We start from the raw sequence: 18,170 nt of genomic DNA on the forward strand, positions 1-18,170 counted from the left end.
TTTAACAAAAATGTTACTATTAATTAAGAAATAAGAATATTATATCATTGACCTTACTCATTGGTTCCAAAACATTCTACAGCAAGAACAAATTGCCTCTTGGACTGTACTTCCTTGTAAATGAAATATAAACAAAAAAATATTAGACAGATAGATCAACTTTTTAAATATTCTTTTTACTTATATTTTATTACAGAGGAGAAAGTGTATAACCAAAATAGAAAAGAAAAGCAGCCTATTAGAAATACAACACTAAACCAAGGGGAATAGTTATAGTCCTCTAATGTCATAATCCAAAATCATTTTCAGCTCTTTTTAATACAGTAGTCACTCTACTGTAAAACTCTGGTTCCTTTTCCTGTATATCATCCAATGTCCGTGACTCATGCTCATCCACCTGAATACAGTACACAAATAACTATGTATCATATAAAGTAAAGTTATTATCTATAAAAAGGATTAAAGATTTTAAAAAGTCAAAATATTGTCTATAAAAAGGATTAAATATATTTTTCATTCCTGTAAAATTAGCAAAATTTTATTTTGATCCCAATAAATTTTGTTTATTCTTTTTAGTCTCTGTATTTAACAAAAAATAGTGTTCGGTCACTCGCAAGTTTCTTATCAGGGACTAAAAGCACATAATTTTTGTATTTTTTTAGGAGGATAAAACAAATAAAACTTTTTTTAGAATAGAGGCCAAATCAAATTCTGCCAATTTTATAGTAACAGAGAAATATATTTAACCCTATAAAGATTATAATAATTCATTGTGATGCTAGTGAATTAGAGAGAGCATAATAGCCAAATAAACATATCTAATTCCAGCACGTTAAAATCTACTTTGATCATTTCTTTAAAAGATCTTCACACATGCTAGAATCACCCAAGTTAATACTCCATCTTTTTTTAACATCATACTCCATCTTCTTTTCTAGAATATGTGCTATCTCAATTAAATGTACTTATGCCATAATATACATGATTACGAGAAAACCTCTCCACCATTTTTTGTATAACAGCCTTTGTACTATTCACACCAAACCAATTGCAATTTTATAGCAATATTTTGCAACATATTGCTGAATCTTAGTTCTAAATAAAAGCTTAAGACAAATTGAGTTTTTCACCAATATGATGGAGTTACTGAGTTACCTCTTTGAATTTCAAAAGAATCAAATTTGAAATAGACGCCGGTTTTGTGCGGTCCCACCTTAACAACAAAAATAATGAATAGAATAATTAAGTTAGAGAAATTCCAATGAAAAGAGATTGAGAAAGAATGTTACTGACACATATACTAATGTAGGTAATATATCATTCGAGATAACATAGCATATGAAAGTATATATATAAATGAAAACTACATTACTCAAAGAATGGAAACATGAGAATGGAATCAAAAAAAGCCATCTCTTACCTCACAAGCATTAATTCATTAATTGATCGCCACATTCCTCGTCCAACGTCTTTCGCAATCTGCTCTCTAGCACTTCTTCCATGCCATAATTCTTTAGCAATATACATCACTTCTTCAACATCTACCTATAAAACCGAAACAAAAATGATAAACAAAAGAAATTTCAATTTCGTTAATTTTTATTCAAACCAGGACAATTTTATATATGCAGTTTAATTGATCCTAAATTTTTAAAAGAACCTCTTGAAAAGGTTAAGATATCACATTTAACAGCAAAGGAAGTTGTAATTGAACAAAAAGTTAACATGGTAGGCTTCATACCTGCACTTGCATGGCAGTTCCATACATCGATTCCTCGTGCTCAATAAGTCGTTGATGAAGAATATGGTAATGATCCATGTCAAAATTGACTACAGGTTCTGTTTGAACATGCAATCCTGCTAAATCCGTCAAAACATAGGAAGCCATAACTTGCCCGAATATTGCAGGGATGGTGCCTAGAACAGGTATGATACGGACCCTAAAACCCGGAACTATCTGGCAAAAGGACCTAGAAATCAGAATTCATAGCTAACATTTTAACAGTGGCTTGACAGGAAAGTAAAAAATTTACACTTCAGGCTTGTTTGACTGTATTTTGGTTTTTAAAAACTTTTTATACAGTAGTTTTGAAAAGCCGTTTTCCAAAACAAGTACTATCAATGGGAAGATGTTTATTAACAACATTATTGAAAGATCACAAATAGATAGTGATAGTGTATACTATCAATGGATGATAAAAACTGATGAAATCACCTGATAGTCGGAAGGGTTTTCTTCTTCTCCACTTGGAGCCTTAAATGGAAGCAGCTTAACTTTGGGTTTTTCTAAAGAAAACACAACAGGGATGCCACCTTCAATGCCATGATCTTTCCTCAAACGGTGTCTTACCTACGTAGGTATGATTGCAGTAAGAGTTACATGCATAATACTAATAATAGGAAATTAAGAACAAAGAAAAACATAGTTGACATATGAATTTAATCGGTTCTGAACTAATTGGCACCTAGCTGGAATTTGTGGACAATGGACACAAATGGAGTCCCTTTTTTAAATATTATTGTATATTGACAAGACATTTTATAAGATAAAACCGAAAAAATTATAACAATTTCCTCATAATTTAATATACTATTTGCATAAATAGCGTGTTGCTAGCACTCTCTTTTATAAATAGTAATTCGAACATGGTGTGGAAATGCAATACATATAGAAGGAATCGAGAGACGGGGTGTTAAACTGCCAACGCAATTAACATATCATTTAAGATCTATAAAATACATTACCGATCGAGATAATGGATCATTAGTAGACTCTCTTAGATCAGCAATGCGTATTCTCGTTGGATCAGCTCTAGCACCAGCCCCTGTTGCAGATAGAACCTTCAAGCCCCTACGTACACATGCAGCAAGAAGTGCCACCTATTACATATAACAAATCAAGCAATTGAAAATTCAAAACTTATAGTTATAACTTCCATACATTTGAGTAAGAATTATTTTTTACGATAACGAGCAAAAGAGAAAAACCTAGTGTCTGTTTAATACTTTAACTTCAAAACTTATAACAATAACAATATAGTCAAAATAAGGAGGAAAATTAAGAGGATACCTTGGTATCAATGTTATCAATACAGTCTAGAACAAAGTCAGGGTGACCTGAGAGAATTTCTTCTTCGGTAGATGAATCATATAACATCACTTTTGCATCTATTTGGCACTCCGGAAAGATAGATAAGAAATGCTCCTTAAGACACTGAGCTTTGGGGATGCCAACATCTGCTCTTGTCGCAACAGCGTGTCGATTTAGTGACGAAAGAGAAACCTTCTCATTTAATAAATAAATAAGTACTCACATTGTATCAAATTCCTATACAAATTCTTAGCTAGACTAGCAAAACACCAAGAAGGATAAGTTATTTCCAATCAAAACTCCAATTTGTTACTTTTCTTAAACTATAATAGTTATAAAATTTGCACAAGTTATATGTTCCTACACTTCAAGTATGTCATCGGATTTCCAGCCAAATTTACGAAAGCTCAAATTACATTAAGATACATGATATTGGGGATTCACAGCAATTAACATAATTTTCTCATAGTCAGTGGCATCAAAATCTTCAACCATGACAAATTTCGAGAACCATAACTTTTACTCCCTATATTCCTATATACATGTCTTTTAAGGTTGTTCTGCACAAACCAAGAAATAGCTTTGATTAATAAGCAAATTTCAAATATACCCTTACATTTCATCGGTCTACTCACGTTTATTTTCTCTCTAGTTATATAAGTGTAAAATAACTGATAAGGTTAGGATATAATTGACAAATAAGTAGTTTATGTAACATCGAAAACTGAAAATGACAGATAAATAGAACCAATTTTTTTCCAAAAATAACCGACAATTAAAAAGGAAAGGAAGGAGTATGTAATAGCCATTTGGAGAAATTTGGACATGAATGGATCGAGTACCAACCGAACCAGGCAGGAAAGACGCACAAACAAAACACATAAAAAGCCAGACAAGAATAAAGGAAAAAAAATAAACATTATCAAGGGGAGAATGAGTCAGCTTAAAAAACCTGGTCAAAGTCAACAAGAAGAAGTTTGCCAATCCCCGACCTCAAGAGCATAGAAGCAGCATGACTGCCAACCCCTCCAAGACCAATCACCACAACATATGACGCACTCACCTTCTGTTGTGATTCAAACCCAAAAAACTGAATGTTCCTAGTTACAGCAGAAACAATCCACCCAAAAAAAAAATGTTAAGTAGAAACCCAATAAAAGATAGATATAACATAACAAAATACAAAAGCCCTAAAGTACAAAACTTATGCATTAACTAAACAACAAGCTCCCACAGTAAGATTGAATCAACGTAGTAACATTTAATTAGATATCCAAGATGGCGGGTCAACATGTAAAGTGTAGACATCTATTGATATACAAGGCGGAAATATTTCATGCCATGTCCAAACTAAAACCAATGTTGTCAATCGTGGATCACGAGAAATAGAGAGTTGTTCAAATTCTGCTACGCTACAGTGCTTAATCGCCGCTATCTGACAACAGTTTGTACTTTACAGCATATTGTGAAACAATAGCGATTTGTTTAAAATCCGCTACACTATAGCCATTACTTGACAACGGTTCCTAAAACAAACACCAAGCCATAAAGACTACAATAATTAGCTCTAAGCATAAAGACTGTGTATATTATTTGATGTATGAGTGCCTAAAACAAACGCCAAGCCACATAGACTAAAATAGGAGCTTGTGAACAAATAGAAATTAGATTGCAGGTCCTTAGAGCAGGTATTACCAAATGATTCAATTCAACAGCACAAAAGCATTTACATTCAGAAATCATTTCAGCAGAGAAAATGTCAAAATAATTGGCAACAACATGCAATACCTAGTCAGGTGTTCAGAAACAATTTCATCTTTCAGACGATCGTCACTAACCACCTTATCACTCTTCTTTCCAGCAACCTTGCATCCCTCAAAACCTGGAGAAGACACAAAATTAAACAATTAAAAGGATACAGAAAACAACAATCTCATTAAGTTTATGATGGGAAAGTAGGACATAGGCAACAGAAGCATTCATTGGTCAGGTATAACAAGTTGCTTATAATTGACAGCACATTAACAGGCATCTTTACATGTGCACAATTCTAAATATAAAAAAGGGAATTGAGCTATTATAAGTTTATAACAAGTAGTAAACACACTGTGCCTTGAACCCTTAGAACACCTCACAAACTAACCATTAATAGGTATCTATGAAGCACTGACACAGACACAAGACATGACACTGACAAATAAACGCCGGTAATAATTTGAGAAAATAAAAATAATTGAATGTATGTGGAATTGTCGGACACCAGACACGCCTTCAATTTGACGTGTCGTTACTATATAGATAGGAATACCTGCACTAGAAACACTAAATTTTAGAAGCTATACTTTGCCCTCAGTTATTTAATTTGCTAACAATATCAGTGAGAGTGGAAATATCACATTAAACATGTCAAAAGGGTTCACTGCATCATCTATCTGGGTTCACTATACAATATTGCACCCATAGGAACCAAATATTAGGGCTTGTTTGATTTGAGAAAATATTTTCTGTTTTTATCTCATGGTTTCACATATTACTTATAACTACAAAGTAATCACCTTGTTTTTAATTTGTATTATGTTTTCAAATATTTGTAAAGAAAACAATGAATATAATTCTTCTGCAAACCTTTGAAAGAGTGAAAGCAATGTGACAATTATTAAAAGTAAAAAGCTGAAGACGAAAACATAAAATGTTTTCTAAAACCAAATACACCACACCCTTAACATTTAAATTTTATAAAATGTCTGCTTTAGGGTATGTTAGGCTTCAGAAAACATTTCTTATTTTCATTTATAACTCTAAAACTAACACCTTGTTTCTTATTTTAAATTTTTGTAGGTGAAAACAACACAGAAAACAAAAACAATTTATTTTCAAAATCCACATAATCCCTTTTAGCATTGACATATGGTATGGTTATTGGTTACAACTTGATACTTGTACAATTTTGATGATATACAAATATTTAAATTTAAGGCAAAGATAAAGGGTTCATTCAAAAACAGGGAAAACTTAGAATCAAGCAAAAGAAATTGACAAAGTAAACTCACCATTAATTTGAGCAGTACCATTTTGACTGCATTTCCTCCGAACACCTCTTCTGCAAAAACATAAAAAAGGAAGAAACAGTTAAGTTGCAGAAGGTGTTTGATCCAATAATAAAAGAAGAAAACACTGACTTTTGAGTTTGAAGAAGCTTGAGGAGAAAGATGGTGGAGATAGAGCCTAAAAGAGCACCACCTCCTACCAAAGCCAAACATTTGCATCTCTCCATGTTTTGAGGTTTTTGTTTCTCTCTTCACTTTCTGGTTTGTGTGTTTTGTATAACGGGTCCGGGTCAAGACTATGCTCCAACTCGATTCAACCAGGGTATATATATATTTTGTAACAAAAAATATAGAGACAGATACAAAAATTTGTGATTGTTAATTACATTAATCATCTCTTCAGGTTTTATTTCTGAGTTAATTTCATTATGTTCCTTTCAAAAAAAATTTAATTTTTTTAATTTATATAATATTAAAAATATTTAATTTTAATCATAATTAATTTAAAATATATATATATATATATATAAAAGTGTAAATAATAATTAATCTTGATTCTTTGTACAAAGTAAAAACTAATACATTTTATTTAATCAAAATCAATAAAACAATTTAATGTAGAATGTGATAGAAAATTTACACTTATAAAGATCTATATTCTCTTAATTTTTGTTTGATCTATAAGTTTTTAATTTTAAATTAAAAAAATTAATTTTAAAATAAAAATTTATTCATTATAAATAAAGTAAAAAAAGTGATTTTTTTTTTATTTTAAAAAAAACTGAAACTTAACGTAGAACCAAAACTAAAAATTAAAATTCAAAATTGAAATTTCATTTTAATTTTTAAAAAATTTAAAACACATAATCAAAAACCTGTCTAATGAGACCTTAGTCTCTTATAATGACTCTAAGACCATATGTTTCTTTCATGCCATCTTGTAGGGACATAAATGGTTTAATTGTATAATTTATTTAATTTTTTTAAAGTAGTGGAGTGAAAATGTATAACAATTTTAGATTGTTATCCCATCAAAACCATTCAATTTTCCATATATACAAATCAAAAGACAATTATATTAATATTTATAGATTTGAAGAAAGTAAACTTAAAAATAAAGAGTTAAAAAAACCCTAATTTATTTATTTAATTAAAAAATAACAAAATAAGAAAGGTAAAGCGGAATACTAAAAAAGAACCCTAATTGGAAAATTTTGTATTTTTCATATAAAAAAATTAATTAAAGTAGATTTTAATAATAATCCATGTGGACTTTCTACTAATGTTTTAAGGACACGTCATTATTTTTAAATAAAAAATAAAATAAAGGCAACTTTAATAACACGTCTTCATCTTCTTGATCTCCTCCTTTTTCGTATTCTCTACTGCTAGTTCGTCTCGTTCATGTTCCAAAGGTGTCACGATCTTTTTCAATGATCCTTTTTCCGTGGACTCCGACATTGTTGTGAGGATAATTGGAAATGGATAATGACATTGAAGAAATTTGGATCAAGGAAAATGAAATTATCATATTTGCTTTTCTTCAGCTTCTTTTCTCTTATAATAATCTATGTATTTCAAATATAAGTGTCGTGCGAGAAAAATGAGAGATTATAATTTTTAAGATTTAGATTCAAATATGAGAATTTTTTATTTGAAGATGAAGATTGTTGAATTTTTATTAAAAAGATTTGGAGTTGAAGTTGAAGATTATTGAATTTTTGTTATTTAATTGGTTTACTGATTAATTAATTAGTTTTAAGTTTTTAATTAAATGATTAAATAAGTTAAGAAAATAAATTTTAATTTTAAATTATCTGTTCAACAACAATTACACAGTCATTATTTGTCACTTCTAAAATTATCCATATTATAATTTATTTATTAAAAAATATTCATAAATAATTTTTTTAAAACTTATTAAAATTAGCAAGGGTTTAAATCAAACAAAAAAAATTACAAGAATTAAAATCAAAATAATCATATTTTTCAAGGACCAAAAACTTATTTAAACTTATAATAAAACAAAAATATTGTTAAAAGCATACATTCTGTAAGAAATAATTGGATTTTGAGCTAATTATAATTAGCACGTCTGCTTGTATGTAGAATGTGGGAGGTGGGTCTTCTCACATTAAAATTCACACCATTTTATCATGTGATGCATCCACAATAACTATTTCATACCAAAACAATTGATGTAATAGACAATGAATATGCTTATGAATCCCACAACAACTACCATTTAGTTTCTGCATTAAATTGACTTATTATGGCTTTTAAGTTCCTTGGTGGTATCGGTTGAAATAACGTCACTTTCACAATAAAGCACAAGTGAGCAAGCTATCCGAAAGCAACTTAGCAACATAACCTATTTATATTGAACACGAACTCTCAAGTTGAACATATTCAATGTTCTAGCTAGGAAATGTTCTCTTTTGGGGGTTAAGTCCATCAAAGTAGGTCCAAATATTGAATCTAAAAAAGTGGGTACAAATATTGAATTTAAAAAAGTAGGTCCAAGTACGTCATGCACAAACACAGTGGAAGACAACTTTATGCAAAACCAAGTTGCAAGGGATAATTTAATAGAGTGGTCAAGAAAGCACAAAATAAGAAAAAACAACTTACAGATTATTTCCTTTCTGGAGAAGCCTAAGTGCCTAGAACAAAAAGCAAAAAAAATTATAATTCAGCCAAGAGAAAAAACAACTCATTCTTGGAGTACTATCAGTTTTTTTTTTGTGATTTGTAGTACTATGACTTTAAGAACAGCCTAATATTTTCAAGGCTCAAGGATTCCAGATCCAGGTGTCATAATTCTTATCAATTTCATAAGGTTTAAATATGTAATTAGCCTTGCAAATATATTATTTTTTTACTTTTGATCCTAAAAAAAAAAATGTCTGTGCATCAGCATTACACCGCATTTTGGTTCTTGTTCTTTTGTTTAGTCCCTACAAAATTTATTCATACTGGATTTGGTCCTTGTAATGTGTATGAAATACTTATTTTAGTCCTTTATATCACTCATTCAAAAGGGACTAAAATCAAATATTCAACATTTTACATAGATCAATTCCAGTATAAACAAATTTTGTAGAGATTAAAACAAAACAACAAAACCAAAATGTGCCAAGGACAAAAAACACAAATTACAGAGACTACAAGCACAAAAAACAATACATTTGCAGAGACTAAATACATCTTTAAACAATTTCGTAATTATGCTAATAACTAAGACAGTACAGTACAAACAACCAAACATCAGTTTGATAACATACCTTTTCCATGAGTTGCCAAGGCTTGCTTTTAATTTGCTATCCATGCTTGTCTAACACTGGTTACAACAAACTTTGGAATGCAATGAATGTTTGAACAACTAATAATTATTGATAAATGATTTTACAATACAGTAACAACATACTTCCCAACAGATTGCAAGCCTATAAACAAAAATAAGAATTTTGGCACCCTACATACATAAGTGGTGAACTGATTTGACTTCAAGAAGCAGCATTCCAAACCTTCAGATGCTCAAGAAATAAATTGGTGCTATACAAAAAATCTATATTATCCCATCAGCAGCTGCACTTCCAGCAATAAAAACTAAGAATTTCACCCAAAAAAACAAAAGAGCCTAGTGGCAAACAATTTTAGTCCTACAAAGTCCAACTGGAAGCTGGAATCCCTTGCTTCTGGAACCAATCAGGCATGTGGAATTTTTCACAGAGCAAAGGTCTTACGTCACTCTGCTTAGAGAGTTGCTTGAGAAGTGGAAGAATGACATCGAGAAGCTGATAAACATGTAAATACAGGAGATGGTAAGTAAATCATAAGAAAACTAGATGGGTGATTTTATTTTATATGGGCCAAGGCGATTACAATTTTCAATTAAACACATCTGTTCACCTGGGTGTCATTTGGATGTCCAGCAGAAAAAGGAATACATGGAATTCCATTAACTGGTTGCAATACAAAGCTGAAGGGATTGTTGTCTACAATTACAATGCGGTCTAGATCCTTTGATATGCAGGTAAGATCCTTCACATGTTCCCTATATTCCCTGCAAACATACAGCACTTATAAGAATGCCTGTAATTTGTCCAACAGACTTCACTCTAAAAAACATAGACAATAAAATGGTTCTAAAACTCCAGAAAGATTTCATATTATTAATTACACAATGTCAAAAAAAAATTACTACAGAGAAACTATGGTTCCTGATAATAACATGAAAAGGGAAACCAAAATACAGGTTATTGATCTATAGCCCGTTCTAACTTGATAACGTGACCTCAGCAGTTGAATTTATACTAACCCCAATAGACAAGAGTGTGAAAGTATGCTCTACCAACAAGAATATAATAAGAGTACTTGAGGTGAACAACCGGAACGTAGTAAGAGAACTTGAAGTGGACGCAAGAGTGGAGGAATTTAATTTATTTCATCTAAGTTTAGAAATTGGATGAGGTTCTAGTTTCATGATACCTGACCATAATTAGGATGGGTTGGGTCGTGGGGATTTGGGAATAAGTTCAAATTTTGGTAACAAATCTACCAAAAATGAAAACTTAGACAAACCAGCTAGACAGTTTTGTTCATCTCATCCATATTCATCTCTAAGTGCTTCTGGTAATACCAACAAAAGGATCAAGACATTTATTTTGCCAGAAAATCAAAAGCACGTAAACCCTAAAGACTTTGAAGATATTACAGAAGCCTGCAAAACAGTTTTTTTTTTTAATAAAAAAAGTTGAGTAAACTGAATAAAGAATAAACAAAGAAAAAGCTTAAGGAGACCAAATTTTGAATGAACAAAATAAATTGCACCATTCTTTAAGAATTTTAAGCACTATATTTATATATATATATATATATCACAGCTATAAATGTCTAAAATGAGAAAAGAAGTTAAATAAGACATTATGAATAACTAAGGAGACTCATTGCAGCATAGTTCATCTATTGCAACACGAGATTTTCATCCATTTAACTATGCAAAACACAGCAGTTAAATTTAGTGAAGGTTCATTCTATCAGTCAAGTGATAGTATATGAATGCGCTGTATTTTAAACAAATATTAGCATCTGGGTATTTTATCTGAGCTGACAAGATTCAATGATCTTGACTCCAACGTATACAGAAGACAAGGATAGAACATGAAGAATATCCGAACAGCTATCAGCAAAACATAATTCAAATCTATTGCCCAACTATCAGCAACGAATGACAAGAAAGAGAGATTCATTGCACAAATACATAGTACTGGAGCAGAAGCACCTACGTGCTAATTGTTGAAGGCCGATAAAGTCGTAGACTGAACCGATTTTCCTTGTCAATTATGTCAACCAGGGGTCTAGCATAGCCTGTAAGAATATAATGCACATACCATTCACAAATATTAAAATAAAATTGCAAAAAACCAATATGCAACAGCAAAGCTTAGTATTGTGAAGAAACCTTCTAGACCAGCAGTAAACAGCACCAAGTCAGCAAATTCACTAAGTTGCTTCAAGAATTCCTTCAACCCAGGGCGTTCAAAGACTGTAACGTAATTGATTTTTGGTTTGCCTTCTCCTTCCTTGAAAATCCAACATGCTCAAATGAGGATATAAGATTCTAATTCTGGATAAGCAATCAGGCACAAGTAACATACCTTGTCAGAAGATACACATTCCAGCTCAAACCAATTCAAACCCGCCTCAATTGCTTGAGAACGTAGTGCAGCTGGCAAACTTGATGTCTCATATGCACATACCAATGTTTCATCTAAGTCGAGAACTACCTACAAGTACACACAAGAGATCAAAAACTACATTAGCAACAGGAAAACTATGATAAAATTGGAAGAGAAGATCAGAGGTCAGGAGGAATTGAAAAAATAAAATACTGTAACTATGACATCATTTGCAATCTTATAATAGATCAACATAACAATAATAATAATATTCCTTATAACAGTTTTTTCATTCTCAATTTCAGACAAACAAAAAGTATTTTCAGCCGGCATGTTATCCCTTCTATTCACAGATTCACTTCAAATATAATCATTCAATTATTCAAATACTAAATGTAAAAACCCTGTGCACTTGACAAGGCACGCTGACTATTTTCAACCCCAAAGTGAACACTAAAATACTAACTAGTAACATATGGTGTCAGCTAAATATGCAATTCTGCAAATTTGTGTCAAAGGTTAAAAATGGGGAGATACAAAAATTAAAACAACACTACAGCTCAACCGGGGAATATTACACGAACATGTAATCATTTGTTACTAACAAACCAAAGAATCAGTGCAGGACACAACAATGTAAAAACAAAATCAAATATCATAACTGTATCATCATATGAAGTAAAATCCAGAGGTAGGTAAGAACCATAAAAACAGTACGCAACACAGCCAAACCTAGATGACTAGCTTCTACAATCATGTTTTAAATGTCACTAAAGATTATAATCCATTTCCATCTCAGATGATTCCAAAACCCTTTAAAATGATAGAAGTCGTCCATTTTCCAAATTCCACCAGCCAACACCACCACACCTACTAACTTAACAGACACACATAAAAATTCACTGACTTGCAATTTAAACAAAAATCAAGATACACAACAAAACCAAGAACGAAAAGTCAAAAACAAGAAGCAAAATAAACCACAAGAAGCAAAGAATCTTTGCAGAACACAAAATTTGAAAAATATAATGTAAAAGCACACAACCTTTAAACTCAAACACAAAATTTCCATATTATATTACATAAACATACTCATTTTTATCCCAATCTACTACAAACAAGTTATTCCATTTTCCCTTTGATATATGCACGTTACAACATCCTTTCAAGCCAAAACAGTTCTCCTTAGAAATTTCAAACATCCAGTTTCCAAATACTTCACATGGCAAATGCTATGGTGGACCACCTTTGTGGACCAGTGTTAAAAATTCACTCGAACCACTAATGATGATGACAAGTATAATTTAAACCTCTTCCCAATATTTAAGTTGAGGCAATTACTAGATCAATACCAATTCGAAGGAAAAATAAATGTGTCCTCCGAAACTTAACTCGTCTTGAACCAACATCAACCAGGTGAGCAACTTATAAAGAGTGTAATTGATCTTCGTTAGACTGTGGTTCACGGTAGTAGAATTTCCCTACTTGGCATATATATCTAACAAACTTTACACAAAAATAATAACAAAAGAAAAATCTCAAATTATCGCAAGCATAAATAAACATAACTAAAAACAAGAAGCAATAGTTGATTATCATAATATTATAATATTATAATGATAATAATAATACCGTGAGTTTTTGGAAAGAGCGGTGATCGACGGCGGGGGAATAATCGGCGGTGATTTCAAGAGCCGAAGGCGGTGACAGCGACAAATCGTATTCCTGAAGTTCAACTGAGGGAAGAGGTTTGAAGGAAGAGGAAGTTGAAGAAGAAGAAGATGAAGATGATGAAGAAGAAGAAAGTAAACGATAGTGACCGAGGGTTCTTATAATCTGAGAGAAGATCTGAAAGAAGAAAGCTAACCAACTCAAAAACGATTTCCAGACTTGCTGAGTCCTCGGCGAGTACGCAACCTCCGTCTGAGTCAACTCGCCCATAACCATCAAATTCTTCTATTCTATATGTCGTTTAATCTTATAAATACGGAAACGACGATGACGATAGTGAAATGGTTGCGTTTAGGAAGTAGGGGTAAATTAATTTGTTATATTTATATTTATTTATATCATGTTTCCATGTTTTTGTGTGAATATGCGAAATTCAGAGAGATGTGGTCATGGTGGTTTACTTCGACGAGGCATGGAGAGATATGAAAATGAAAGAGGGAGAACGCGCTGCAGAATGTTGTCACACTCGCTTTGGTGGCGCGTGTTTCGGCTGTTGAAGTGAAAAATGGAGTTTGGATCTCTAGGAGCTATACACCGTGGGATCAATTTATGTAGAGCCGTGCGATCTGATTTTGAATAAATCATATTCCCAAAAACAAAAATTATTGTTTACCCGTCAAAATAATTAAAAATGAAAAAAATATATTAAATTTTAGTTATTTTAAAAATAATTATAAAATTCTAATAGTGTCAGTAATAGTAGTTGAAAGTGGTAGTTATAAAAGATAATTATCATAGTAATTGTTAATTATCGAATACAGTGATAGCGCTCAAAAGAGACGGTTGATAATTGGAGGTGGTGGTTGGAGTGTGATTATTGACGAATGTAGCGGTGGACAGTTGGTGGAGGTATATGATTGGTGGTGGTAGATGTCGATAATCAGAGGTGAGTAGTCGATGGAAGTGGTCAGAGATGGTGGTGACGATTGTTAGAGATGTGGTGTTGGTGGTGACGATTGTTAGAGATGTGGTGTTGGTGGTGATCGATAACGATGACAGTAGTCGGAGGTGGTAGTCGATAACAGTTGGAATATTGGTTAAGTTTATCGACCATTACATGTAAATTTTAAAATAAAAACAATAATTATAAAACTTATTTTTTATTTTTAATTTAAAGTAAAAATTTATTTTGAAATTAAATAAAAATCCAATTGAATTTTATTTTACTCAAATATATTTTGGTTTTAAAATCAAGTTGTAAAACGAGAAACTAGAAATTCACAACCACCTGGATCTAACCTAATCTCATAATAATTTTTTTTTTCTGAGTTTCTTATAAATAAAACTCATCAAATAGCTACAAAGAGGGTAATTGTGGAACTCATTTGAATTTAAAACTCTAACTTTTTAACATTTAAAATTTCTGGGTCTTGTCATCAGACTACTTAACTAAAAATATTAAATCAAAATACAAAATACAAAATCTGTCTCTGCAATGATTATAAACTATAATATATTTCATCAAAATATATATAACAATAAAAATTATATTTAAAAAATAAATGATGTGATATCGAAATATTCTTTTGTTTGTATTTTATTCCAAAAAAATATATTACAAAAACTTAATTATGTTTTTTTAAAGGTAAAAATTTTATTATGTTAATTTCAGTAGTCTGGTTAAGTGATATATATATGATAGATAAATTATGGATTTAATTTCCACTTATACTATTAGAAGAGAAGACATATATAACTTTTTTTTACTAAATACTAAAGTTTTCTCACTTTAGATTGTGACTCCATCCACTTATCCCAAAGTTTTGATAGAAAAAAAGAAAGAAAAAAAAACTAATTATATTAACAAATCGAAATAAGTTCAACCATTTCAGTGTCTATGTTTACTCAATATTCGATCTTAACGAGGTTGGGAAACCCCAACATAAACTCATGGGCTAATCTAAAATAAACAAAACCGAAGTACTTTGAAAATTTTATTTCTCGACATTGTATTATAATTACATTTCCTTTTTTTACTCAATTAACTATAATTCATAATTATATGTAAAACTTTGAACAACATACACAATGAAACAAATGGTTTGTCAGTCAAGAAACTGAATTAATATTTAATTTGGATATTTACAAAATATTTACTAAATATATATATTTTTTTAAATATAATAATTTGTACATCAAACAATTTTAAATGAATGTAAAATTTTGTAGGTATAATATTTTCTTTTAAAAAACTTGCGACAAATTAAAAATATACCATGTATAACTTTTCTTTTAATTTATCTATTGGTCTTTATAGGATAGCGAAAAGTTATCTTATTAATGAATGTTCATATATAAAAACCTTTATCATCGATCAATTGGCATAACCATATTTAATAATTTAAATATTGTGCACATGAAACAATTAATAAAACCTGTAGATTATGTTGCGCATGAAACAATTAATCAAACATGTAATTTTCTTTGAAAAATAACTATTTTTTTTGTCTTAAAAAATTCATTGATAAAACTCGTAAATACTATTGGTGCAAAAAAGTTAAATATTACGGATTTCAAAGTGTATATCGACATTCTAATCACAAATTTTTAATCTTGTGTAATGGAATTTAATATCAAAAAATATGTCTGTCAAGTATAACAGTCAGTTTTGCGTTGATGAGATATTTCTTGTGTTTTGTTAAATTATGAAGAATATCGTAAGGTTTAAATTAGAAGCTAGTCCATTTGAAAATAAAAAAACAAAATGTAGTTTTTGATAATCAATTAGAGAATGTCATATTTTTTACTTGCTAACATTAAATTATTATTTTGGGATGACTTAAACACATGTGATTTTATTTTAAATGTCAGAGTGTTGTACTTAATTAAATGTATTTTGATTCGATGAGTTCTTAATAGTGAATCGGTTGTTTTTCTACCATTTCAATTGTAGGCTTTTGTTGGATTAAACTATTTTGTAAATATTTTTTACCCTCTCTTCACACATTTTGTGTTTAATAGTCTATATTAAATTGAATGTACTTGACTTTTCAATAAATAAAAAAAAATCAAATATTTCTACAATTTTTTTATCATATGAATAGGACTTATGTTACATTAAAGAAAATTAAATAAATTTTAAATAGAAAAATAGTCGATTGCTTTGAGATTGGATTGATTTTAAGACTTTTACTTTTATAGCTACACATTTATGGACTTTTAGTAGGAAAAAAAGAAGAAGAAGCTAAACACTTATGGTATAAATACATTTTATACCAATATTATTAATGAAATTGAGTCTGACGGAAGATACTATACTTCCATAATATTATAACATTGTTTCTAGTGAAAAGAATTTGAAAAAAAAAATGTATTAAGTTATATTCTATTATCTTCCTATATTTAAAAATCATATGTAATAGTTTACGTAGAAAAAAAATTAAAGTCGCTTTTGAATCTATGATTCAAACAAGGGAACGGCGAGTCGTGATTGGGAGGAGCAGTGTCGGGAACGCGCTTTGGGAGAGCGTGAATATAGAAGGGGTTTATGATGATAATTATTGCGAATAATGAAGGATAGGAAGCTGCGGAGACGCAGAATAAGCCAATAACAAAAGACAATGTACGAGTCTTTATCATTTATCAAGGTTGTCCTCCATTTTACATTAAATATCATTTTAATAAAAAAAAAATAAATATATATATATATATATATATATATATATATATATATATATTTAAATACTACTAATTAATACAATTATAATTATAAGATTTTAGATTCGAAATAGAAACATTACTATAAATTAAAGATTGACATTTATCAATTAAACTAAAATTTAAAAATAATTTATTTTATTATTTATTATATTTAACAAAAATATTTTTTTATTAATTTTTTATATGTTTTTAAATAAATTTATCTGACTTACGTGAGTTTAGATCACATAAGTTATTTGATATAATTGAAACAAAAAAAGTGGAACTAGTAGAATTGAAAGGAAAAATATTGTTTAAAAAATACATGTTAATTTTTATTTTCAAATAATCTTAATTACAATATCTTTTATCTATTTTTTAAAATTATTATTGTGTATACTACTTTTAAAACAATATCATTTTACATTTATAATAGTGAAAGATCAATTAATAATGAATAAAAATAATTTAGTAATTTTTCTTTTTTTTAATAATTATATTTTTTATTATATACAAAAATCTTAAATGATATTTATTTTGAAATAAATAGAATATTATGAGATAATTTATTACATATTATAATTTTAGAGTAGAGAAAAAAAATGGATAGACTCAAAGCCACTAAGGCAAGTATTATGGTGAATGATTAGGGACATATTTTAATTGGTTTATTTTAATTTATTTATCGACATAAGTATAAGTATCTGTAAATCTATTTTAGAGTGTTTGTGCACCAAAAGTTTCAAGAGTGTCAAAATGTTTTGTTATAGTATACACAAATTATAAAGTAAAAAAAAATGTTTAAAAGTTCTAAGTAAAAAAATGTTAAAATTTAAATAATTTAATGGTCTTTCTTCTTAAACTTTAAATTCAACATTTTAAATTTATAATTGTTGGATTTTTTTAATTGAACATGCACAAAAATGACTAGTCTTTAACCATCCTTATACTAAAATTAGAATTTTAAAAAACAAAACAAAA

At 29.7% G+C, this 18,170-nt stretch overlaps 2 protein-coding genes across 4 annotated transcripts; both read right to left on the reverse strand.

The window, feature by feature from the left end:
* Nucleotides 1–151: 151 nt before the first annotated feature.
* On the reverse strand, nucleotides 152–9,563 carry LOC101490228 (tRNA threonylcarbamoyladenosine dehydratase-like). Of its 3 annotated transcripts, XM_004490978.4 has the most exons (12): nucleotides 9,423–9,563; nucleotides 8,770–8,801; nucleotides 6,142–6,191; nucleotides 4,880–4,973; nucleotides 4,044–4,191; nucleotides 3,071–3,283; nucleotides 2,746–2,880; nucleotides 2,216–2,350; nucleotides 1,742–1,957; nucleotides 1,421–1,545; nucleotides 1,156–1,213; nucleotides 152–397 (listed from the first exon to the last, which is right to left on the reverse strand). In XM_004490978.4, exons 1-12 carry the CDS (start codon nucleotides 9,429–9,431, stop codon nucleotides 287–289), a joined length of 1,326 nt encoding a protein of 441 aa, XP_004491035.1. In that variant the 5' UTR covers nucleotides 9,432–9,563; the 3' UTR covers nucleotides 152–286. The 3 variants fall into 3 exon arrangements, with proteins under 3 accessions (XP_004491035.1, XP_004491034.1, XP_073221616.1); XM_004490977.4 differs by lacking the exons at nucleotides 8,770–8,801; nucleotides 9,423–9,563 and adding an exon at nucleotides 6,271–6,446; XM_073365515.1 differs by lacking the exons at nucleotides 6,142–6,191; nucleotides 8,770–8,801; nucleotides 9,423–9,563 and adding an exon at nucleotides 6,219–6,448 and having other exon boundaries at nucleotides 4,880–4,944.
* Nucleotides 9,501–14,021, reverse strand: LOC101489891 (uncharacterized). The gene is made up of 6 exons (XM_004490976.4): nucleotides 13,452–14,021; nucleotides 11,799–11,927; nucleotides 11,603–11,723; nucleotides 11,427–11,508; nucleotides 10,051–10,204; nucleotides 9,501–9,935 (listed from the first exon to the last, which is right to left on the reverse strand). Exons 1-6 carry the CDS (start codon nucleotides 13,764–13,766, stop codon nucleotides 9,801–9,803), a joined length of 936 nt encoding a protein of 311 aa, XP_004491033.1. The 5' UTR covers nucleotides 13,767–14,021; the 3' UTR covers nucleotides 9,501–9,800.
* Nucleotides 14,022–18,170: the final 4,149 nt, after the last annotated feature.

The sequence above is a fragment of the Cicer arietinum genome, chromosome 2 (genome assembly GCF_000331145.2).
Source record: "Cicer arietinum cultivar CDC Frontier isolate Library 1 chromosome 2, Cicar.CDCFrontier_v2.0, whole genome shotgun sequence".
NCBI lineage: Eukaryota > Viridiplantae > Streptophyta > Magnoliopsida > Fabales > Fabaceae > Cicer > Cicer arietinum.

Coding starts and splice junctions, on each gene's coding strand:
- LOC101490228 (XM_004490977.4), bottom strand. CDS start 6,365: ATGGAGAGATGCAAATGTTTGGCTTTGGTAGGAGGTGGTGCTCTTTTA. Junction 1,958..2,215: donor AAAACCCTTCCGACTATCAG/GTGATTTCATCA, acceptor TCCTTTTGCCAG/ATAGTTCCGGGTTTTAGGGT. Junction 1,214..1,420: donor AATGAATTAATGCTTGTGAG/GTAAGAGATGGC, acceptor TTTGTTGTTAAG/GTGGGACCGCACAAAACCGG.
- LOC101489891 (XM_004490976.4), bottom strand. CDS start 13,766: ATGGTTATGGGCGAGTTGACTCAGACGGAGGTTGCGTACTCGCCGAGG. Junction 11,928..13,451: donor GCTCTTTCCAAAAACTCACG/GTATTATTATTA, acceptor GTGTACTTGTAG/GTAGTTCTCGACTTAGATGA. Junction 11,509..11,602: donor GTTTACTGCTGGTCTAGAAG/GTTTCTTCACAA, acceptor ATATTCTTACAG/GCTATGCTAGACCCCTGGTT.